Below are 25,540 nucleotides of genomic sequence, written 5' to 3'. Positions count from 1 at the left end.
CAGGCTGGCTTACTGTTATATAAATTTAGGGTCTCTAAGAAATGACAAATTAACTCTGAGGAAGAATACTCATCCAAAAAATGTTGTTACCATTCAGGATGTTTGTCATCAGAGACTCCTGAGAAAGCAACTTATTCTTCAGGAAGCTCTCTTACTGGGGTGTGTCCAATTCCAGCTCTCTTGCACTTTCTGAGACCTGGGAGAGGAAGGCAGTTTTTCAGACACTGATTTTGTGGGGAAATGCAAGCCAGCTGTCAGAATGCTGCCTTCTACCACCTCAGTTCTATTGGAAAGTCGACATGGACCTTTTAACTGATATCATTGTTGCTAACTGCAGGAAGAGAAAAATCTCCGGCAAGCCTCACAGTAATGTGGGCTGACAATCTGGGACCCAGACTTATACCAGTGCAAACCAAGAACAGGGCAATGGGAAGAGACCTCATTGGGTTGCAGGAAGAAAGGAGATGTCCATATGTCACCAAGGTTAAAGCCAATGACAAGAACTAATTTGACATTTGCACTTGGTTCTTATCCCAGAAAGGTGCTTCCTACACAAGAAGTCACATGACCACAGAGTGTCACTTGTCAAAGAACCAAGAACTTGTTCAAAACTCTGCATAGGATCCAATCTATCACATGGATATGAAATAATGAGGTGTGTTATTAATCTGTCACCATTTCTAAACTGCAGAATCAAAAAGAGCAGCAAAATATGCTTGCACAATAATTCAGTTTCTAAAAAGTGTTTACCTTCCCAGAATACTTGTGCATAGGCAGAGGAATGAACAATTCCATTACATGTGGTGGTTGGCTGGTTGTGAGTGTAAATAGAAAGGTGATAGGAGAAAGCAAAGATGAAGCAAATTGGGAAATGATATCAGATATTGTTAAGCTAACATATCTGCTCGTCCCTACCAGATGCTGGGTCTGGACGTTGCTGGTCTTTATCTTTCTTGTTGAAGTCAACCAAATATTTATGTTTCAGTGCACAATCAAGATGTACCTCCTTGCTCTCCTGTTTCAGTGGGACCAACTTCTTCCTGCATGTGTTCTCCATCAGGAGCTGGCTGAGAAGGTTTCTGGAAATACAGTCTGCATAGTAAGATCATGCTGCCCCTTTGTCCCATTCCCACTCCTGAGTGCCACTAACTCTACCAGGACCCAGATACCCATGAAGACTTAATAAAATACATCTCGATACATATAATGCTCCTGCACAAACCACAAAGAGTTAATTCGGGGGAGAATAAATTGTTTGTTTGGCTCAAGCACCAATTATTGTCCACATCTCTCAAAAAGAACACAGATCTACATCTATCCATGAAAGCCCAATGCATGGGGGCAACATCAATTAGCAGTGGGCCAATACCCTCAAAGGAGGTCAGTAGAACCAAGAGAAGGTCATGCTCACCATGTGGTCCACGCACTGAGTGTTGTAAAACCTGGTATGACCCCAGAGGTCCAGGTCAGCCTAATAACCTGCTGACTTCAATCAGTACTGTTCTATCTAGAGCCTTCTGAAGATGCCTAGACAATCCTGGGATGAGGAACAGTCTTTTATGGAACTGAAAACTGAGTCCTAATGACCCTGGAACACTGATGGGTAAATAGCACAAGAGATAGAACCAGAGCTGAAGACCGTCCAATCCAGAACAATGAAAGTCAGAAATGGCCATTCCACAGGTGATAGCCTTTCTGACCAGGACTTACCTAGAGAAGGTCATCTCCTTCTTCAGCTTATTGCTGTTCTCATGGATCTCAGTGTTCTCCATCTCTAAGTTGTGCAGACTTGACATGACCTCCTCCTCCATTCTCTCCAGGTCTTCATGATATGTATTTGGCCTGAAGTAGGGCCTGGCCCCAAATGATAGAATCCAAAGAACATCAGAATTTAGGAATATATGAACTCAGGGTGGGTCCTGTACTACCCCAGTCCTGGAAGGACACCTTCTGAATTCTACATATTGGGATCTTCTTCAGCTTCAGAAACGTGTTTTTCTGAGTCCAGGACACCAGAATCTCAGCATCCAGATGGAGGGCTCTCTGGCTCCCTTTGTTCAGTCAAGAAGAAATCTGCAGTCAAGCCAGTTAAGCTATGAAGAGCCTTGGCCACACCTCTCCATGCTCCCCCACCCCAACACACCCAGAAATCTGTGATTTCTTTTATCCTGTTTTGATAAAAGACCATATATCAACACAAAATTATAATCTGCACAACGAATACAAATATACAGGCAAACGTGCTCACATAGGCAAAGAACTGTGCTGTTGACAGTGGGGCTCCCAGAACAAAGCATTCACATCACCATGAAAGTGTTACAGGTAAATACTCAGCCCAAGACATAGACCACTAGATTCCAAGGGTGGAGGGAAATATAAACATATAAAAGTTGTCCATATGCATTTGGACGTTTGCACACACAGACTCACAAACTGAGACACACCCACAATATAGAGAATTGCAAAGAGTCAGAGCAAGAGAAAGACAAATATGGAAACAGAGAGCACTGTGAGAACCAGGAGAAATACATGCACCATTGCTGTCTCAGAGTATAAGACACACAGACAATGACAAACAGGCCTGAGCCTGAGACCTTCTAGTCAAGCATTGAGATGAACAGTTTGAGACCAGGCCCCTCAGGCTGCTGCCTGGATCTTCCAGCACTCAGTCCCCTGCCTAGCAAGTACAGAGACTCACCATAAACTCACTGCAATTACAATCTTGCAAAGCCACCAGCTGTCCAGGGCTTTGCAAATGCACACTGGGCACTCACTCTCCCTGACTTTATTCCTGAAATCTTCATTCAGACCACAAGTTCTGCTTTTCAATAAATGGAAGCAGATGAGTCCATTTTCCATCTCGCTCCTCAGGAAGGGTCAGGTTCTGAATCTCCTCTATATGGGAGGTGAGGTTTAGCACAGGGTGGTTAGGGAGGCACAGCTTTCTAGAACCCAAAACCTAAATGGATAAGATGAAGGTAACCTTGCAGACCCAGGAATGAAACAAGACCATTTGGCTCGGTTCATACCTATTTTTCATGGATCTCTCTGTCAGAAACCTCAGGCGATCTCTCAGGTCATTTCTCTCCTCGGTAATGAGCTGCAGCTCTTTAATCAGTCTCTCCTTTTCCTTCTTGGCCTGCTTCTCGCTTAGGGCAGTTCCAGGGGATGATGTTTCTCTCCCAGCATCTGTAGGTAGAAGAACACAAGTGAACCTGCATGGGGAGAATACATAGAGTGTACATAGACCACAGTGAGGCCTACACAGAACAAGCCTGGAACCCAGTGTCATTGCTAGGCGATTGGTCTATGCTTATGAGGCCTCCTCAGTGGATCTCAGTTCCCCACTACTCTATAGAGACCAAGAGATGTAAGCAGCCAGGTGTTCCCTATGCCGGATATCACATGCTTACATGGACCACGGAGATGGCTTCTCCCGGATTATTATCAGCTGAACGGGGTCCCGATTGGTTTCAGGACCCTCACCCCTGTGGTTTCAGAACTCAGATGATAAATTCACCATCCACAAAACTTGAGTGATTGGAGACACTCAGATGTCCTACCCTGATACTCTATGCCAATAACTTTGGATGTAAAATGCATTTCTGGGGAGGATATGGTGAACAGACTTATCAATTCCCCTATTTGAAACACCAAATGCCCCAGAAGTGCCAATAGGATACAGGCTGAATCTTGGTCTACACGTTCCAAATAGTTTTGGTATTTTAGAAAAATGTTTGTAACACACAACCTCTAATATATAAAGCTAACGATGACCCTGCAATTAGAAGAAATCAGAGAAGGTCTAAGAACATAAGGTTATTGCCTGGAGCACAATCTCTCCCTGTTACTACTGTCAGATATCCACTGTATTTAAAGAAGCAATGATAGTGAAATACATTGATGCCCTGTCTAAACTCAGAAAAGGTGGACCCTCCATGACTCCTGATGGTGTTATTATATCAATGTAACATAACAAATGAACTCTAAAAGTAAAGACCAGAAATTCACAGTATACTAGCATTGGCCTTACCATATCCTCCCTGTGAGGATGGGGAAACTAAAGTTCTGAAATCCTTGACTTTAAGGAATTGTGATATTCATGAAAATTCAATTCCTTTTCAGATGCTCCAGTTGTTATGGCCCATTGCTAGAAAGGTCAGCTTAAGCCTGCAGCCCCCCTGACAGGAAGCTCAAAATATACTGCCCAGAACTTACTCCACATTCCCCAGAAGTGCTGTCTTTGTCCATCATTACTTTGAGAGGAAAGGCTAGACCCCTTCACTCTAGTCTCCCCACAATCGATGTTCCCCCTCCCAAAATGCCCACTAAGACAGGAAAACATGTCTTAGCTTGTGACTGCCAGACTCAGACTGAGAGAAACTAGGGCACTGGTCATCACTACAATACAGGTGACATCACAGAGGATGCCAAGAACTCTCTAGGAGACAATAGAATGTCCAAGAAGGGACAGCTGATGTCATGGGGAGCAGACTTTGCCTCCCTGCTAATGTTCTCCCTGTACTGAGCATGAGCAGAGGTGCCCTTTCCAGGAGACTTTCCTGGGGCAGAGCCACTGAGCATCTCCTGCTTCCAAAGCCAAATTTTCCTCAAGGCTTGATTATAAAAACCTTAGTAATTCCTATGCATCTAAATGAATGTTTCCTGTCAAATCTTGCCCAAAAATGTCTCATCCTAACTCAAATTGTCCTCATTCACCAATGTTAGCCATTAAAACTTCCTGAGATTTCACACCAGCTTGAATATGCAGTCAAGAGTTCTCCTGTCTCATTATGTACAGGTGCTTTATATCACATCAAGAAATAGTCTGCATGGTAGGTTACAACATGCGTGTGTATTAGGGGAACACTCATGAAGTCATGTGCTTAGCAATCGACAATTGCCAGAAAACTCCTTAGTTGAAAGACTTGAAGTCTTTATGGTGCTAGGAAAAGTGTGGAGACCAGTTGGCAGAAGAAAGTGCAATATTGGAGCCACCAATGAAGGGAACCTCATGCTGCTTGTGGGGTTATCCTCTCTGCACCAATGTCGCCAAAGGAGCACTGCTGATAGGCCTGAGTAAGACAGACCATGAGTTCATATCAGAAAAATGAAATAGTCAAGAGGTATAGGGGGTACACATAAACATCTAAAAAGAGGCTATAAACATCATTAAGTGGATAGAGCAAGGTCCCAGCACCTGTACACTGGGAAATGGCCACCCCACCAAACACAAAAGCATCTATCACAGTAAAAAATGAATACCTTATAAAATGCACACGCTAACATTGATTGATCACATCCATAGTTCAAATTTGGGGGCAAATTCATGGCCCTATCTTTATCTCAACTTATAAAGAAAAAAATAAGAAAGAAAGAGAAAAGAAAAAGTCAAAACAAAAAGCTCAAGCTTCTCATATGACGACTGCAGGAAGTGTTATATGGGAGTCAGTTCTGATTAGGCCATTTTAGATAGAACAGTGCACAGTGACCCTTAATGTGATGGGCCCTATATAAATTGGAATTTTAACAAACTTCATCCAGAACATACAGAAGAGGCAAGGATGTGATCACCATGTCCTTGCTCTCTATCAGGTTATTTTTCTCTGTCCTTGATTGACAGGCATATAACAGCAACAACCTGAAATAGCTGGTAGACATGTGAAAACTACGAAATCTATAGTTGTGGGTTGCACACCTCAACTGTCAAAGGCTAATGCTGTCCTCACAGTCCTTGGAGGCCACTCTTGTAAGCCTATGTATTGGAAAGTGGAAGCAGGTTTATCTGAGCTCATAGTGAACCTGGCCAGCCAGGGGGAGGGCAACATGTAATACTTGAGAGCCTGTCTAAAACCAGCACAGAAACCCACACTTCATTCAAAGCATCATCTACGAATTCTCGATTATCTACCATTCTCTCCCTACCAGTTGTTCAGTTTGGAATGGTAGAAAAAACTGGAACTGATCTTTCTATTCTAAAGATCTTGATCTCTATTTCCTTAGGTCCACTTAAGAGTGCATAGAAATGGATATCGCCATCTGAACATCTTAGTATCATCTAATCTGTGTTTGTAGCATAATACTGTGCCTATGACAATCTAAAGCTTCCTTGAGTGTTGTTGCCCCATCAAGAAGTGTGATATACTGAGGCCAATCCTCAGGGATCCTTTCAAGGGGTTAGAAGAAAGTCATCAGACATACTCCACTTCTTTGTCCTTAGATTAAATCAAGTTGACACAATGTGAACCTGGTGGGCTATTTAACCATGCATCTTTCTCCCAATCCCACTTTTCTGAGGTCAGTCCATGGCATAATTCATTCCCCACCATCTTAGATATTTCTTTGTGTATTTCCATAAGAGTCAGGTTTCTTTTTTTCTTAAATAGAATTAGTTGTAGTCAATCAACTGCTGCCCTATGTAAGAATGATTAGGATCTATTATAACTTACCACACTGTATTTGTGTATCCAAGTACGTTAGTGGAAATCCAGCATTACTGAGGAAATGGAAACCAGTGCTGTGGCCTTGCCTTTCTGTGCCTAGTCCTGGCTCACAGGCAGCGGGCAGCAGAACTTGAGTTCCTCTTCAGGGACAGAGTGATGTTGAATGGGCACTGAGCAGGCAGAGAAACACAGCTGAGGCAGCTCCTTTCAGTTATCAAACACATCATCTCCTTCCCGTCTTAAGGGCTACTGCTGAGGTCTTGCCCCCATACCTACCTTAATAGCAGCAAATTTGTTACACAGCAGCCAGCTCTTTCCTATTGTTCTGTAATATGCCTCCACATCATGGATGCCAAGAAACAAACTAACAAAAAACAAAAAAACCTGACACTGAACTGTGTGGTGCTGGTCACATACCCTGTTATGTTCTGTATGTTATGAGGTTTGTTATTATTAACAAGTTCCCCAACTATAAACTTCACATAGGACCCATCAGATTCAAGGCAAATAGGAAAAATTATGTGTAAAATGTCCTGAGTCAGGGCCATAGACAGCAGCATACAGCACTTGTGCTTTAGCCCACGTGGATCTTGCAATGAGCTGGGCCTAGCAATGTCCAGTACCCAGTTGTGAGCTGTTGCTCTGGTTGAACTGTATTGGTGTGTGCATTCAATAAAGTACACCTATTTAAATGAATTCAGTGTTGGTGTGGTTTGAGTCCAGACTCCTTGCTACCAAATCTTCCCTTCAGCAGCACTTAGGAAAAGAGGCTAAGGTTAGGAAAGGTGACATCTTGTCATAAATTATGTGACAAGAGGGAGGGGAAATGATCCCTTGTGTTAAGAATCAGGGTGTCCTCTGTAGTATTTAGGTCTATACTGGCCCTGTGCATCAGCTTCAAGAACCCATTTCTGATTTTCCTTGGGATTCCCATGATGATGCACTCAGACATCAAACCAACCAAACACAGAAACACAAAAACAACCAAAATGGTGGTCAGAGTACTTGATTTATAAAATGTAGGGAACACTGCAAACCCATGTTTCAGGATATTTGATCAGATTGTCATCCCCAAGATTGTGTTATTTACTTAACAAAAAACCTTCTGGCAGTGTAGTTCAGCACCAGGACAAATATTTAACCCTAGAACTATTTTTGGTTATGTGTTTGTTTTTTGTTTTGGTTTTTGGATGAACAAATACTTTCTTATTTTTTTTGGCTCAGCTCTAGCTCCCACTTCTTTACACAGTAGTAGAGAGACCTCGAACATATACTCAGCCAAAGCCAGGGGAGTGTATAAAAGAGCCTAAGGCAATACCACATAATGACATTGAAAGTGGGTGGCCAAAAGGTGTTATAAAATTAACCTCACTTCAGTGAGTGATGACATACCAACCTGGTGGCCTAAGATATATACCCCCAAGATTCAGGAAAATTAATCAGAATCCCTTAGAGATTAGATCTTAATAGAAACAAGGAAGCAGTCATTTCCTGAAGTATACATTCATCATATGTAAAGAAGATATTAAATCCATACACAACTCAGAATAGAATTATCCCCCAAGACCGGAAAGATCTGGCAACCTTAATATTAGAAGCTTCTCCTGTGTTACAGTGGTAAGCACAGAAGAAAGAGGAAGATAGGGCTGAACACAAAAGCATCAGGCCAGAGCACTGTTTCTCAGGATGAGTTGCCAGGTGAAGGTAAATAAACCTTACTAAGTTTAATACAGTATTACATACACTGTTGTAAGTAACTGGAGCCGAGCCTATCCCCAAAAGTGTGCCTGTCTGTGGAATCTGATACCCTAACTCAGGTGTCCTCCCTGGCCTCAGTGGGAGAAGGTGCACCAGCCCTACAAAAACTTGATGTGTCTTGGTGGATGCACACTCTGAGGGATATTCCTCTACTCTCTCAGAGGAGATGGTGTGAGGACATTGGGGAGGAACTGTGGGAGAGAAGTAACAAGAGAAAGGACAGCAATTGGGATGCAAAGTGAATTTAAGCCTGTCAGTCACTGCTCTATTGCTGTGAAGAGACACCTTAACTAAGGTAACTAATAAAAGAATCAGGGTGTGCCCATGGCTCCAGGTAGATATGTAGCAGAGGACTACCTGATCTGGGATCACTGGGACAGGAGACCCTTGTTTCTGTGGAAACTTCATGAACCATGATATTGGAACTTAGGCCTCTGAGGCGGGAGTAATTTGGCGGGTGGAGGAGCAATCTCATAGGGAGAGGGCATGGGAGACAGAAGAGAGACTCATGTAGAGGAACATGGAGTGGGAAAGAAATTGGAAATGTAGATAAAGTGATGAAAGAAAACCAAAAAAAAAAAAATGAGACTATGAGTATCATTCTAATTCAAGCAGCAAATAATAAAAAAAATAAATGCGAGAGTCACCGGGTCCTGTTCGTGTCATCCTGAATCTTAAAATGTTTTTTCCTCAAAATTCAGTCCCACGTGAATTGCACTGACCTGTCAGCTGCCTACTTGGATGACAACTGCAGCAGCTTCCCTATGCACTTGCTTTGTAGGAGCTCGAAATCTATTGAGCTCCCTTTTCCAAGTTTTAACTTTAATTGAGCAGAGTCTTGCCCTGAGGACACCTTCCACATCTCTCCAGCACAGAGGCAGGAGGCTTATCGTTAATAACATTCATCTCCTTAACTATGTCACCCTCCTCTTCAGCACATGACTTTGCTGTGACATTAAACTTCTTAGTGATCTTTTCCACTCTAAGCTGCACATGGTTTTCATGTGTTTGCCCTGTGTGTTGTTCCTTGTCCTGCAGTCTTGAAGAACAGTGACCAAAAGTAACCAAACCACAGACTCAAAGCCATGTTAATACTGTATTGTGTACTATTTTCACAGAGCTGCCTGAGGTGTAAATGGGACATGGAGACTTCTAACATAGTTTGAATCTTAGGGCATTCACTTGGCAGTCCCTCATCTTCTCTAAATTTAACCCCATTCTTCTAACTATGAGACCCACCGGGTGGTAAGCTCTTTACCTCTTCCCTGTTCCGATTCCATATCTCTTCCCTCCCATGTCTATTCTGAAACTGCAGCTTCCGTTTTCCTCTCCCTCCCTGTGCCTGGAAGTTCTGCCCACATACTTCCTGACGCAGCTCTTGGCCATCAGATCTTTATTACATCCAATCGGCAGTGAGACAACACCTGATACATCTCTTAGCTTGTGTTGAGCTGGTGAGAAGGACAAACATCTAAAAAATAGCAAAGCTGATGAGGGGACATAGAAATGACAAGAGAAATCCTGCCAGCACTTAGCTCACTGCCAGTACAGAACTAACAATTGAAAGTTGACACAACTTAGTACAAAGGGAGGTCACCTCAGCATTTCCCCTTTACACCAAGAAATACCTTTAATTTAACATTAATAAGCTAGATAAAATTAGAAAAATTAAGACATGTATCAGATAAAAATTAGTCACAATATTCAGTCCATCTTTTTGTATTTGGCAAAATTGGAGAAGGTCCTTCATTATCTAAACTATATTAGTCTAAAAATCTTGTAACTAAATCACTTTATATTACTTTTTAAGCTTTTATATCCTCTACCATAACTTGCGTTTCTTAGCCATAATACATCCTCTGAGACCAAAAGTACTTTTGTTAATTCTAAGTAATTTAAGGGTTTATGTCTTTCATTTTATAATTTTACACCTCTTTTGTGGATATATGGTCTTTTTTTTTCTTTTTCTTTTTTCAGCTTGCAGCTGAAGAATATTTTTGCTCTGATTTAGAGAAGGATGCAAGGGTGGAGTGCAGACCTGAGGGGAGGGCAGATGAATGGAGTTGAGCTGCAGGATGTGAGATTCACAGAGGATAAATAAGAAGTTAAAAAAATAAGAAATGAGCACATTGGGGATAAAGCAGTGAATGCTTGGCATGGGGACGTTTGGCAGTGGACTGGGCATTTTAAGGTGTGGGGTGGATTTGGGTGGGGTTCTGGAGTGGGTAAGGATGGTGTCTGTTCTGGTCCTTCCAAGGAAACTCCTAGGTCCCCTCCCATCCCTCCTGTGCCTCTAACTCCGCCTCTAACTCCGCCTCTAACTCCGCCTCTAACCGGGTATCTACCCCTTGAAATTTGCTCAAAACAATTAGTCAATCAGTTTTTTATTTATCTTCAGGTCACTTCTTAGCAGAAAGGAGACAGATTGTTTGCCAAAATTATATTAATTGCTTCTAAGCCAGTCGCCAATAGAGTTCCTGCCGTCCTTTGAAGTCTCATCAGAGAGGCTCTATTTTGCACAGTATTTACAATACTTATGTCTCCCATGTGGCAAATAAAATGGACTGTTAAGATCTCCTTAAATAATTCAACAGTTTTCCCAATCCAAAGTCTCCCACCCTCCTCCAAAAAGACAAGAGATTCCTCACAAACATCTCCACTCACTTCGGTACCAGTTTATATATCAGTCACATTTCTGTTACTGCAGAAAAATACTATGACCAAGAACAACTCAAGGAATACAGTTCTTCACATTGTGGTAACCAACCCCAACTACCAAATTATTTCATTGCTAAGTCATAAATGTAAGGTGGCTACTGTTTTGAATTGTAATGTTAATAGCATGTATAAAGTATGACTCATATGTGATTGTTCCCTGAAGGGGTTGCCACCCACAGGTTGAAAACTGCACTTGTGTGTGGTGGTGGGAGGGGGGGTTGTGAGTTTTTTTGTTTTGTTTGTTTGTTTGTTTTTCCTCTTTTTCAAAACCCAGATGCTGATAAGAACATAGGCTAATATCAGGCTCTTCAATTTTATTCCATTAGGCACTGTGTCTGCTCTCATGATATTAACTTGCTGGTTTTTCTTTTTTACTATTCCCCAAAATGAAGGTGAAATCATTAAAGGTGATGCCTCCCGCAGTGCTTTACTGTCTTATTAGTTAGCAGTGTCTGACTGCCCTGCTCAGTTGTGCTTTCATGTGAGTTCTGAGGTTTTTTTTTTTTTCATTCCCATGAAGTTCAGCATTGAACATCTGTGACTTATACCTGATTTTAGTGGAAATGCATTAAGATTTTTCTCCAGTTAGGATGCTGTTGGCCTTGTATATTGCCTTTGTATTGTGAAGTTATGTCTTCTCCATATCTCAGCTTCTGCAGGACTTTTTCTTGAATCGCTGTGTGATTTTGCTAAAGAAATTGTCTGCCTCTAGTGCAGTGATCATGTGTTTCCTGTTCTTGGTTTTATGTGGTAAATTGTTTATTCATTTGTATTTGTTGAAACATTCTTGTACCTCTGGAATCAAGCCAGCGTCATCATGGTACCTGATACTTTTGGTATTTTCCTGAATTTTATTTGTCAGTATTTTATTGAGAAATTTTTCACTTAAATGTTCCTTCCAATCTTATTTTCTTTTCTATGTTGCAAAGAGACACCATGAGCAAGGGAACTTATAGAAGAAAGTTTATTGCGGCTTACAGTTTCAAGATCATGAGTCTTTGATTATTATGCTGGGGTACATGGCAGCAGGTAGGACACCATGTTTCTAAAGAACTGGCTGAGATCTTACATCTTATCTGCAAGTTGGACACTGAAAGTGACTGTTAACTATAAATGGTATTGAATTTGGAAACCTCAATGCCCAATCCCATACCATTCCTCGAACAAATCCATATCTTATAATTCTTACCGAACATTTCCACAAACCAGGAATAATCATTCCTATATATGAGTTTATGGGGGCCATTATCATTCAGATCACCATATTCCACTCCCAATTCCCCATAGGTTCTTAAACATATCATAATAAAAAAATACATTAGCTCAGCTTCCAAGACTCCTGTAGTCTTTCAGTCTCTGTACAGTTTATCCACAGTGCTTTATGATACTCCAGGCAGTCCCTTAATTATTCCCCCTACAAAATCAAAAGGCAAATTATACACATCCAATGTGTAATGCCAAAAGTAAATGTTATCATTGCAATGGGAAATTGGGAATGTGGTGAGTAAATTCACGGCATAAACCAAAAAAGAGCGCACTCCAAATTTGCTACTTCTGATGAATGACAAAGGGATTAGATGGGTCCACTCCCGTGGCTTTGCTGATTGCAACATAAATCCTAAAACTATGTTGTATCACAGAGATTTGTGGTGCTTGTGTTTTTATTGTCACTCGTTTCTAGGAATTTTAATTTTTCCTTATGTGTTTCTCCCTTGGCCCTTTCAGTAGTGTGTTGTTTGTGTTGCTGACTTTCCATGAGTGTGTGCACTGACTGTACTTTCAATTGTGTGATATCAGTTTTATTCCTTTGTGCTCAGATAGAATGCACGACACTACTTCAACCTTCTTATCTTTCCTGAGGGTTGTTCTGTGTCCTAACCCGTAGTCAATTTTGGAGACAGAAGCACAGGCTGATAGAAAATATATGTATAGTTCTGTGTAGTTTGTTAGGTCCATTTGACTGATGATGTCACTGAATTCTGCTCATCCTCTTTTGTTTATTTGCATGTGATCTGTCAAGTGGTCAGAATGGACTATTAAAACCAATTACAACCACTGTTATAGCTAATCTGTAGTTTCATATCTATCTGATAGTATGTACTTTTAAAATTAGGAAGCTTGTGTTTAATATGTATTTATTTAGAGTTGTGGTATCTTTTGATAATTGCAAAGTATGAAGTGAATGTCCTTACATGTTGTGGACAGGATTGGTTTGAAATCTATTCTGTCAGCTAGATAGAGAAACTGCATAGAATTGCTATAGGGACCTGTATCTTAGGTCTGTTTCCCTAGTGTATCCTCTACATCTCTCATGATGGTGATCCTGTTTCTGGCTAAATGTATGTCTGTTTACTGGGGAATTGAGTTTAGTGACATGTATTAAATTTTGTCATTTTGTTAATTTTTGTGGTTTTTATTGGCCTCTTTTGATTGACTGTCATAGTTTTGTTAAATTATTTCCTGTGTCCTCTGGTATTTTATGCTTCCCTTCAAACTAAAGTATTCCTTTTAGGATCCTCTACAGAGCTGTCTTACTGGTTATACATATTTTGTTAAATTTATTTTTAGTGTGCATTCGTCAGCACAGTAGCTGTGCAGCTGCCTGCCCTCCATGGTATCAGATCTACTTTCCAAACAATAACGCTCAACTCTTACTGACTGTGTAGCATCTTGGCTGCTCTTTGTTCCCCTTGGACAGCCCTCAGGACCAGGTGCTCCTCTCCCTTAACCATGGCTGCTGTCCTCTTCCTCTCTCCTCTACATCACACACGTTCTTCCTTTATTCTCTGGCAGCTTCTTCTTCCTTCTTCCCTCCTCATGATCCTCTCTAGCAAAGCCCTCAAAGCTCCCCTCCCCCATCTCTCTGCTGTGCAGCTGTTGGCTGGTGGCTTCTTTATAAACACAGTTAACTGGGAGCAGGGTCAGGTTTTTTTTGGATTAACCAGTCTTGAGTTCTACAAATTAGCAGTAAAATACAAGCAGAATTAGGCCACTCCACCACAAGGATTTCTTTTGCTTTGTTTTGTTTTAATTTTTCTTTTACCTTTTACTTTGTTTTATTTTTGGCTATTTTTTAATCATTAGTTTTTTTATTTATGTATATTTCAAATGTTGTCCCGCTTTCCTGACTCCCCTCATCAAATCTTACATCCCATTTCTGCTCAGCTTTGCCTATGTGACAGTGTTCCCCCACCTACACATATCCATCCCCACCTCACACCTCTAGGATCTCCTTTTGGTGGGGCAATAGGCCTCAGGGTAGTCAATGGCCTCCCACCCCATGATGCCACTTAAGTCAGTCCTCTTCTACACAGTTACCTAGAACAATAGAGCCATCCTTGTATATACTTTGGCTGGCAGTTTGGTCCCTAGGAGCTGCGGGACTGGTGACAGAGGATCTGGTTAGATATTAAAGACAAATGGTTGCTGCTTTCTCCTCTTTTTTCTGGTTATAGGTGAAATCATGTTTGTTTGCTTCCCTTTTTTGAAATTGTTGAGTTGATTAATTTCTTGGTTTTTCTTGTGTATAGTTTAGCTCATTTTCTTGGGGTTTTCCTCATATTATCCTCTGTTGTGCTCTCTTAAAGAAAAATATTGTTTAAATTTGGTTTTGTTGTGAAATATCTTGGTTTCTCTATTTATGGTGATTGAGAATTATGCTGGGTATAGGAGTCTGGGTCTGCATTACATCTGCCCAAATTTTTCTGGCTTTTGGAGTCTCTGTTGAGAAGTCTGGTGTAATTCAGATAGGTCTGAATTTATTTATTACTGGTTATTTATACCCTACCCCTTTTAAAGTTCTTTCTTTGATCTGCGTATTTAGTGTTTTAATTATTATGTGAATGGCAGAGTTTTTTCTGGTACAATTCATTTAGCCTTCTGTAGGCCTCTTGTACAGTTATGGCATTTTCTTCCTTACCTTATGGAAGTTTTCTGCTATAATTTATTGAAGATGTTTACTGGACCTATGAACTGGAAATCTTAATTCTGTTCTATATCTATTATCCTTAGATTTGGACTTTTAATTGTGTCCTGAAATTCATGGATGTTTTGGATTCAATAAACCATACATGTTTATCTGAGATGGGTGTTTTGTGTTTTGTGGGGTGACCTCCTTGATGCCAACTCTTCCATTTAGTAGCAGGTTGGATAATGAGACATGGTTAGGAATGGTGACCTCTTGACATAAACTATATGAAAACAGGGAGGTTAATTTATGTGTGTCAAGTATCAGTAGTCTCCTGGGTGGTTTTGGTTCCCAGTTGGCCATGTGCAACAGTTTCAAAAGCCCAGGATTGATGTTCCTTGGGTTTCCTATGATGATGCACTCAGATATGACAGATATCAACAGAATCCTTGTCAAAGAACTTAATTTATATAATAGACCAAAAATTACTAATTATGTTACAAAATATTTGATCACACTGTGATCTCCAAGAATGTATTATTTACTGATAAACTATTGTGTGGTATAGCATCGCCATGGCACAGACATTTAACACGAAGGGTTGGTTGTTTGATGTAAACATGGACTCTAATTTGGTAAGGCTAACCTACCACACACCTTTATTGCAAAGTTAAAACTGCACTTAGGTTCAGAGATGGTCAAGGAAGGACTTGAAAGGAAATGAAGATGAGTAAACCAATGGAAAATCTTTGAGTTGAAGGATTTTTAGAAAGTGTGCAGAGGGAAGAAGAATGCTCTTCTGGGAGGTCAGTGAATTAGGAAGGACAGTTGGGAGTTGACTTCTGTATCTGGCTCCTGAAACTTCATTGGTAAAAATTAATGTCTGGAATTTTGTGTTGTAAAACAACACATTGGCTCTGCAGCTTTTGGCAAGGGCCACCGACAGAGAGATCACACCAGCTGGGGACAATCTGAAAAGAAATCAGGTTTTCTTAAGTCACCTGAGAAGTCCTCAAGGAGAGAGGAATGAATGGGTAGCACCATAATAGAAGGCCTTAGGATCTCAGATAGTTCTACTCTAGATGCCTTGAAAATAGAAGCAGAAAATGAAAAACTAAATGACTTCACAGGAATTAGCTCAATTCTGAGGATGATTATTTCATATTGGCATTTTATACTTGATTCATTTTTTAAAAAATTAAAAAAAGAGCCTTCTGTTTTAATGCGAGGCTGTCTTAGAATCACAAAATGCTTACAACACCTACATCTAACAGTATCGGGCTAGAGATTCTACTTTTAATCTCGTCATCATCGACAGCTTCCATTTAACCAGCAGGGTCCATGCCAGGCAGACACTGAGCAGGTTGTATGTTCTGTTAATCTCCACAACAACCCAATTCAGCAGAAACTCCTCCATTTTACAGGTGAAGAAATCACAGCTCAAAGCAAATGGTTATCAGGGTCCCCTCAGTCTCACTGTCTGTCACTCAGACCCACATCCTTCTCTGTAAAGGGAAGCCATGGGCCTGATGTGGGCTGTGCAAGCTGACTCTGCTGAGATGATCAATGCTATTCTTGACCCTGGGAGAATTTAATACAAGGTGACCCACAGACTCCTGGGATAGATTCTGCCTCTGGGTTCTAGGGTGGGACACAGTATCCCTTGCCATGGGTCTCTACTCACATGAGGAGTCTGCTCCCATGTGTCAGCTTCTATGGCAGTGGTTCAAATCCCTCCTACTGATGCAACCCTTTAATACAGCTCTTCATGCTGTGATGGCTCCCACCAGGAAATTATTCCATTGCTACTTCATAACTAATATTGCTACTCTTATATGTCATAGCATGCTAAGTATCTGATATGCAAGGTATCTGACATACACTCTCCTAGAAGGGGTCATGACACACAGGTTGAGCAACATTACTCAATAAACTTTTTCTTTTTCTTTTATAAAGAGAGGCCTTCATCTCAGAAGGACCTGGAGCAGTTATAAGAGCAGAGATGCCCTGTAGTAGTGACAAGTTTTAGCAGGCCCAAGGCTGCTTGCCTTAATGACACAGACATTCCTGGCTAAAGGCACAATCTGAAATCACTGTCCCCAGGATATTTCTTACCTCAACTCCCCCCCCCCCCATTACAATGTCTGTCTCCTTGGACATATCTGTCCAGGAAGCCAGTCCCTGTAGTCTCTGATACAGACAGAATGCTAAAGGCAAGAATGCTTTCCCTCTGTTGGCCTACCGTCACTTCTACAGAAGTAAGTTCAAATCCCCGAGTGTAAATGTGTGTCTTTAACATAGTGTGTGAAACTTGAAATCTCATCTGTTTGCGTTGGCAAAAACCTACTCTCACTTCAGATTAACAGTTGACCAACAATTATTTTCAGGAGACCACAGAGGCTGGCCAGGCCTGCAGAGTCAGACCCCTCCCTGCCTGGGATGATCCCACCCAGGTTAGACTTCAGCTTCACTTATCAGCTGATATCAGAAAAATGTTATCTTAAGATTCTGCAGTCCACGGTCTGGACAAAAGTTGTTAAATGGCTAGTATGGGAGTTTTCTCCAGCTTAAAATCATTCTGGTCTCTTCTCTCCCCTGGGCTGCCCTCTGTTCTCTCAGGTCTGTTGGTCCTGGAAAGACCTGGGTTCACCTCAAGGCCTGGGTTGTGGAGGAAGACCTTTTGTTGTGGAAATGAGCATGGATCAAGGATGTAGCCCCACTCTGGACAATTAAGCTCCAGAAAATCTTCCCCAATCACAGAACTGGGTCATGTGGGAGCCATCACTGTTTCAAAGGGAGAGCTGGTTGCTTTCTCCTGGAAGAAGCACTTGGGGGTTGATTGTCACTTCTGAACCTTCTGTTCTAAGTCACTTCTCAGAAGGGGCACTTTGCTCTGACTTCTCCATGGGATTCACACAGCACTGGGGCCAGAGGATCCTCTGGTGTTGCAGCTCTGAGCTGGGAGGAGGAGCTAGCACACTGACATGAAGAAGCCTGATTTCACAGCTGATCTGGATCTGAGGAACAGGTGCTTTTAAAGAAGGATGTGAAAGCATCTCCTGCAGGAGGGCTCACTATGCAGGGAAAGTCACACAGGACAGCGAAAAGTGGCTTCCCAACTTCTACTGGGCAAGAACCAGGGAGGGTATTGGATGGATGATCAGAGAGTTTGAGAAAGGCCTGCATCTCCCTGAATGTCCTCCCTCAATCATAAGTCCCCCCACTGCCCCAGGTGCACACCTGAGGGTCAGCAAAGCCTGCAACCTGCTGGGGTCCCTCAAACTAAGCAGTGAGTGTAGAACTGTGCAAAACACATCTGGGGATGGGGAGACACAAGTGTCAGCTGGGCCTGTCCTCACTGCCTTTAGACTCTAATGGCAGGGCCGGTGCAGGGAATGGCTACTCCAGATCTCAAATGTCTTGGGCTGAAGAAGTAGGAGATGTCAGGGTCAGGGTCAGGGGCCGGGGCCGGGGCAAGGGCTGGGGACAGGTCAGGGTCAGGGTCAGGGTCAGGGTCAGGGTCAGGGTCAGGGTCAGGCAGAGTCAGGCAGAAAAAATTCAAGTCCCTGCCAGCAGACTGATAGGCTATGGGCATGAAGAAGTGCTGTGGTAGAGAGTGCCCTTGTTCTCTCTGGTTCGGCAAGTAACCAAGGTGGGATGGGAAAAGTTGGGAAACTCACAGACCCTTGTCCTCCAGCTTCAACTACCAGTGCTTGGCTAGCAAGAAGCCAAAGAGACTCCAGGGATCCCCTGATTTCCGGATATCATTTTCCTCACGGTGTCCAGCTTGAAGGCTATGCTCAGCCTTGCCACAAGGCCACTGGACAAGTAGAGCAAGCACAACTGGACTAAGAGCACCCTGGGCTCACACTGGGACCCAGGTCAAATGGCCACAGAGGGGCACCAGGCAGCCTGGCTCCAGCCCCTAGCCCATGTGCACCCAGGCCACAGCAGTTCTGCTAGTCCCTCCTGCCATGAGCGACACCACCTGGCAGGCTTGCACTCTCTGTCAGGAGCTTTCCCACAAACACAGCTAGCAGCCACTTAATGACCCTCTTTATTCTTGTTAACCATAATGGCTAGTTATGAAGTCTCATTGGGAAAGTGTATTGATAAGATGAAAGCCTTAGAAGAAAACTAGAAAGACTTATAAAAATAAGTAAGATGCTGGAGGATGATCCTGACCCACACTGAGCAGTGGGGACACCAGAGCCCTGTAGGGATGCCTGACAACCTAACACATTGAGCACGCACAGCTCAGTAAGTTCCCTGTGAACACACATCTCCTGAGATCTCTCTATTTAATTGTATGTGATCCTGTCCACCTAACACAGCACCTCATGTGGAATAACAAAAGCCACCTGCAGCAGCTGTGGTGACTACTCACAGGTTAGAGCATCTGCTGCTCTCTCAGAGGAACCACGTGGTCCCTAACAATAATATACAACGGGGAATGGGATTCCTTCCTTTGGACTATGAGGGAAATTCACCCAGGACAGGCCACAGACAGACTGTAGAAAAACGACCCATTGACATAAATGATAAAACTAAGTCTAATCTACATCAATAAAAACACAGCATACTTCTGGTCAAGGACAAGAGCATCTGTCAAAACCTATTTCCCAACAAGACTTTGAAGGTCAGTATCTCTGGGGTTAATATCGATGCTGTATTGCAAGAAAAGCTGAAGCACATGGTTCTCCATTAGGATGACTTCTATATTCCTTTGTGAATGTTGTCAATATTCTGCGGCAATTTTTCTGTATGTTACTCAATATGTGGTGCATAGGGTCAAAAATTGCTGGGGACAACATAGATGACAGGGACTCCCAGCAGCAGGCCAGGATGGAGACATCTCAGCAGCCCACAGCAGCTCTTTGTAAAGACTGGTTGTTCCCATTTCTCCTAACCTTAGCCCTGGACAATGGCTGTATAGATTTCATTTCTGCGTGGCTGCCTTTCAGATAGCCTTGGTGTGCACAATTATTCTATTATATCTGACTTTCCTGCTTCCTTCTCCTTCTGCTCTGGTGAATTCTGTGAAACTAGATGTTGCTTGATGTTATGATTCTTAAACAATTGGAAATTGAGACATAGGAGCACAGCACAGCACAGCCCCGATGGCCCAGGTGCATGCTATGTGTTCTTGTTTTGGAAACAATGTAATAACTGCACAATAGATTCCAGATTAATGCTTGACTTGCAAAGAAACTTTAAGGTAATTATCAGAAAATGAATTAGAGCCAGCATTAGGACCCTAAGAAAGGAACAAGTTATTGCATTAGGAATTAAGTTTTATATAACATTTGAGAGTGGTTCTTGGATAAGAAAGTATAGAATATATAAAATTATATACTAGTCAGAATACGGGGACTCATACAAGAGTCTTTGTGTGCAAGGAAGAGAAAGCTAGCGGAACCACTGAGTTAAGGGTTAACTTGATACTTTCTGGTCACCGCCTGGCATCTTTGCTTATGTCATTTGTCATTAGAGCTTCCCAGGAAAATGCAAGTAGCTGATCTCAGAGCTTTGAGCTCTGAAGTATAATAAGTTAAAAGTTAAAGTTTAAATAATAATAAGTTTACAATTATTATTATTTTGGCCACAGGCCTGGGAATAGGGGAAGCTTGAAACTTTGGGCAACAATTGTAATTCTTAGTTCTTTGTGGGATGTGGTTATTCTTTTGAATTTGATTTGGCAATGATTATACAATGTCTTTTTTCTACCTACTTTTGGATTATTAATAAAAGACTGAAGCAAGAGAAAGGCTGGAGAGCATGAGGAGAGAGAATGTGAAGAGTGAGTGAAGAGAGAATGTGAGGTGTGTATGAAGACTGTGTGTGTGAGTGAAAGGAGAGTGCGTGTGGTGTGTGTGAGATATGTGTCAGGTGTGTATGAAGACTGTGTGTGTGAGTGAAAGGAGAGTGCATGTGGTGTGTGTGAGATATGTGTGAGGTGTGTATGAAGAGTGTGTGTGAGAATGAAAGGGTAATAAAACAAAGGTATACATGAGTGTGGGAGTTCGAGAAAAGAAAACCACAATAGAAAAAGCAGAGTGCACAAGAGAATGCAGTCTGTGCAGCCCCAAGCTGAGAGAGAGAGAGAGAGAGAGAGAGAGAGAGAGAGAGAGAGTGTTCAAGCCTTGAAATTGCCTGTCAGTTTGTACCCAAAGAGTAGTCTGTATATTTATTAAGCACCTTCCAGATATCCCTGCCTTCAGTTGAGAACCCGGATCCTGTGTCAAGGCTAGACCCTGGCAGTAAGTTGCACCCAACTCGTGGGACTCAGAATTGGAAGAATTGTGTAAGCCCCAAACCCCTTTCCTGATGTTTTCGATCTGGAAAGGACCATATGTGGGAGCCACGGTCCCCTCGGCCAAAGAGGAGTGTTGAGAAAGAATAGGTATGAAGTGATAGTGTGATAGTTTTATAGTTTTATTATGGGCAAACTGAATCCAGTGAGAGATCTATGTATGAAAAGATTCTTCATAAGGTATTGCTTAAAAAGAGAATTCACTTTGAAAAACAGTAGCTCTCTGATTGTCTCCTCTTCATTTGTTCTGTGAGCTTTTGGTTACCTGATAAAGGGACCTTGGATGAGGCAGCATGGGAAAGCATAGGAAAGGATATAAAAACCTGGATTCTGGAAGATAAGGATGAGGAAGACGAAGGACAGGTTCCAGAGAAAGCGCTTATGTTCTGATTTGTGGTGATACAGGCACTTTCCCAGACTGAGATAACAGACCTGCCCAGCTCATCAGCAGGGTCTGTTTGTAGTACAAACAGTGCTGTGAAGGAAGGAGTGCCTCTACTGTCCAAACAAACCGATAAGAAACAAACTGCTAAGTCATCAAAACCACCGCCTTCACAGTGTATTGTAGATTTAGTAGAGACTTCCTCAGACCCTGAGGAGGACGAGGAGGGAGAGCCTTTAGATCCTGGAGATGAATCTGAGAGAGGATGAGGCAGCTAAATATCATAATCCTGACTGGGCCCTCTTATGCCTAAGAAAAGGAGTAAGAAAAGAAGCCCCCCTCAGTCCCGTATTCTGCAAGCAGTGTAAAAGGCCAGGGAACAAGGAGAACATTTGATGCTATTTCTAACAGTAAGCATGGAGATCCAGAAATGGGAACTCATCTCCTTCAAACTTGTTAAGGAATGAAAAGAAAATACTTCTAAATATGGCCCTACTTCACCTTATGTCCTCTCCCTTGTGGAAAATCTGGTAGGCATTTGGCTCACTCCTGCAGACTGATTTATCCTGGCCAGGTCCTGTCTCACAGAGGGACAATTTCTCTTATTTAAAGCTAATTATGAGGATGAGGTTAGACTTCTTTTAGGTGGAAAAGTATCTCTGGGGTAATTGACTTAACTGGGGATAAGACAGTCTGGGCCACTGATCAAAGTGTCTAGGTGGATCTGTAGTCCCTTTGTCAAGAAAAGATCCAGGCAGCTACTCAGCTTGTACAAGAATAATTGGATAACGGTCATATTTAACCCTCCACCAGGCCTTGGAATACACCTATCTTTGTGATTAAGAAAAAATCTGGCAAATGGAGATTGTTACAGGATGTAAGGAAGGGGAATGCAAACATGGAGGCTGAGGGGCTCTGCAACCAGGACTGCCCTCTCCCACAGAGATTCCCGAAGGATGCTCTGCGTGTGTTATAGATTGCAAGATGTTTCTTTACTATCCCTTTGCATCCAGATGACAGGAAGCCTTTGCCTTTAGTTTACCCTCAACAAATTTACAAAGGCCTTACCAGAGGTTTCAATGGAAAGTGCTCCCACAGGGAATGAAAAATAGTCCCACTTTGTGTCAAACATTTGTGGATATGGCTTTGTCTCCCACTCGTCAACAGTTTCCTGAGTTGTTGATTTTTCATTCTATGCATGATATTTTGATTGCTCATTCTTCCCTGACTTTGCTGAATCAAGCTTTGGATAACCTTATACAAAGTGTGCGTAAGTATGGGTTAATAGTGGCTCCTGAAAAATTTCAAAAGGATCCCCCATACAATTATTTGGGGAGAATTCTTTATTCTGATCCTATTTCACATGCAGTCTTAAGATGTAGGATGGATAAGTTGAAAACCTTAAATGATTTCCAAAAGCTGCTAGGAGAAATCAACTGGATTAGACCTTACGTAAAAATTTCCATTGGCCAATTAAAGCCACTTTTTGATATTTTAAAGAGAGATCATTGTCCCAAATCTCTCTGAGTGTTAACTCAAGAGGGACAAAAGGCTCTGCAGGTGTTTGAGGAGGCCATCCAGGCACAACTCACTGTCAGAATTGATTTATATGAGGCCTGTGAATGTGTTATCCTGCATACTTCCCTAACACCCACCGGGGTTATCTGGCAAGAACAAGGACCTTTAGAATGGATCCATTTGCCTGCTCCCTCCCCACGTTTTGATTCCTTATTATGATTTAGTAGCTCAGCTCATTATGGAGGGTAGAGAAGGATTAGGGGATATTGGGTAAAGATTTTGAATTGATTAGAATACCCTGCACCAACACTCAGGTTGAGTGGTTGCTAAATTTTTCTGGTTCCTTTGCATTAGCTTTTGTCTCCTTTAAGGGGCAAGTGTTATATCATCTTCCAAAAAATCCTCTGTTACATTTTCTGAATTGACAACAAGTTATATTTCCTTCTGCCTTCTCTATGGAGCCTTTAGATCAAGGAAAAATATTCTTTACCAATGGTTCTTCAAATGGAAAAGCCATTCGTTATTGTTTCTGAAACTGACACCAGGACCTCCTTTACCTCAGCTCAAAAGACAGAGTTATATGCAGTTATTGAAGTTTTTTCTCATTATTCCTCGATTCATTTTAACCTCTATCCTGACTCTCAAAATGTGTATAGACTCTTCCCTGTTATTGAGATAGCTGTGATCAACACAGACAAAACAACAATTAATACCTTATTACAAAAATTATAACAATTGGTGCGTCAACGCTTGATTCCTTATTTTGTGGGACATACTCGGGCTCACAATAGTCTTCCTGGACCTTTAGTCACAGGAAACTCATATGCAAATTTATTGACTCAGGGTTTGCTTTTAGACGATGTTAGTAGAGCAATCGCCACCCATGGTATTCACCACCAAAATGCTCAGGCACTGAGATATCAATTTTCTTTGACTAGAGAGGCAGCTCGTCAGATTGTAAAACATTGTTCTGCTTGTCCTACAACACTTCCAGCTTCTCTGCCTGGAGTTGACCCTCAAGGACTCAAGCCTGGAATCCTACGGCAGATGGATGTAATTCATGTTTCATGTTTTGGAAATTTTTCCTTTGTTCAAGTTACTGTTGATACCTTTCTGGAGTTATTTTGGCCACAGCCAGGACGGGAGAAGCATTCAAGGATGTACAGCAGCATTTGTTTGCTTCTTTTGCATTTCTTGCCATCCTGCTGCATCTGAAAACTGATAATGGTCCTGCTTATCAATCTAAAGCCTTTGCAAACTTTTGTAATAAATTTGTTATCAGACACACTACAGGCATTCCATATGATCCTCAAGGGCAGGCAATTATTGAGAGATCTAACCAAATTTTAAAGACACAAATGGCTAAGGTACAGGGAGGAGAATTAAAATATGTCTCCCCCACTCACTTATTATCATGTTCTTTTTGTAAGTAATTATTTGAATAACCAGATGTACATCTCTCCTGAGAGACACAGCCAGAATACAGCAAATACACAGGCGAATGCCAGCAGCAAACCACTGACCTGAGAATGGGACCCCGTTTGAAGGAATCAGTGAAAGGACCGAAAGAGCTGGAGGGGCTTGGGACCCCATATGAACAACAATGTCAACCAACCAGAGCTTCCAGGGACTAAGCCACTACCCAAAGACTATACATGGACTGACCCTGGGCTCCAACCGCATAGGTAGCAATGAATAGCCTAGTAAGAGCACCAGTGGGAGGGAAGCCCTTGGTCCTGTCAAGGTTGGAGCGCCAGTGAACTGGATTCCTCGGGGGAGGGCGGTAGTGGGAGGAGGATGGGGAGGGGAACACCCATATAGAAGGGTAGGGGCAGGGGTTAGGGGAATGTTGGCCTGGAAATGAGAATGGGAATAACCTTTGAAATGTAAATGAGAAATACCCAGTTTAATTTAGATGGAAGAAAAAGAAGAAAAGGGAAAAAAAGATTCTCAAGGTAGATCTGCAACAGCGCCATTGGGATCCTAGGGAACATCACCATCCGTTAGATTTGCAGAAAGCTGTTTCATCTACGTTTAAGGGACCAGATGTTCTTCTCTCCTCCGCAAGGGGGCATGCATGTGTCTTTCCACAGGATGCCGAGTCACCAGTCTGGATTCCGGGACCGCCTCATCAGATCATACAATCCCAGGGCAGAAAAGCAGAAAGTCTCCCCTCAACAACAGTCAGCGAAAGATGAGAGCGGAGCGTGCCTCATTCCTGATGACGCCAGACAGCTCTGAGCAGCGCCTCACTTCTGCTTTCACCAGGCTTCAGCTGCATGTTCGCTCATCTACCACGCTGTTGCCAACTTGGGATCAGCTTCAAGAACTGGTCTCTGCTGCAAGAGATAGTGTGCTTCCTCTCCGCCTCCCAGTTACTCCCTCCAATCTTCTCCTGCTATGCTTTCACTTCTCTTCACCCAGGTAATTATTTTTCTCTATGCTGCTGCCCAAGACTCCTACTGGGCTTATTTACCTGATCCTCCCTTGTTTCATGTGGC

General features: G+C 42.3%; 1 protein-coding gene across 3 annotated transcripts in view; it reads right to left on the bottom strand.

The window, feature by feature from the left end:
• The window catches only part of LOC134483163 (disks large homolog 5-like), a 259,049-nt gene that overhangs the window by 214,460 nt on the left and 19,049 nt on the right, over nucleotides 1-25,540 (bottom strand). The window contains exons 1-5 of one of the 3 annotated variants that reach the window (XM_063278419.1): nucleotides 4,219-4,495; nucleotides 3,030-3,189; nucleotides 1,711-1,854; nucleotides 916-1,079; nucleotides 91-196 (exon numbers count right to left, since the gene is read on the bottom strand). The exons of 1 other annotated variant lie outside the window; for it this stretch is intronic. In XM_063278419.1, coding sequence (XP_063134489.1) covers nucleotides 132-196; nucleotides 916-1,079; nucleotides 1,711-1,854; nucleotides 3,030-3,189; nucleotides 4,219-4,345 — 660 coding nt within the window. In that variant the 5' untranslated portion in view covers nucleotides 4,346-4,495 and the 3' untranslated portion in view covers nucleotides 91-131. Of the gene's footprint in view, nucleotides 1-90; nucleotides 197-915; nucleotides 1,080-1,710; nucleotides 1,855-3,029; nucleotides 3,190-4,218; nucleotides 4,497-25,540 lie in introns of those variants that run through there. One more of the 3 variants, XM_063278421.1, reaches the window with a different exon arrangement.

This window comes from Rattus norvegicus, chromosome 19 (assembly GCF_036323735.1).
Source record: "Rattus norvegicus strain BN/NHsdMcwi chromosome 19, GRCr8, whole genome shotgun sequence".
NCBI lineage: Eukaryota > Metazoa > Chordata > Mammalia > Rodentia > Muridae > Rattus > Rattus norvegicus.
The sequence above is the reverse complement of the archived record's forward strand: the minus strand, read 5'-3'. Positions and strand labels throughout refer to the sequence as shown.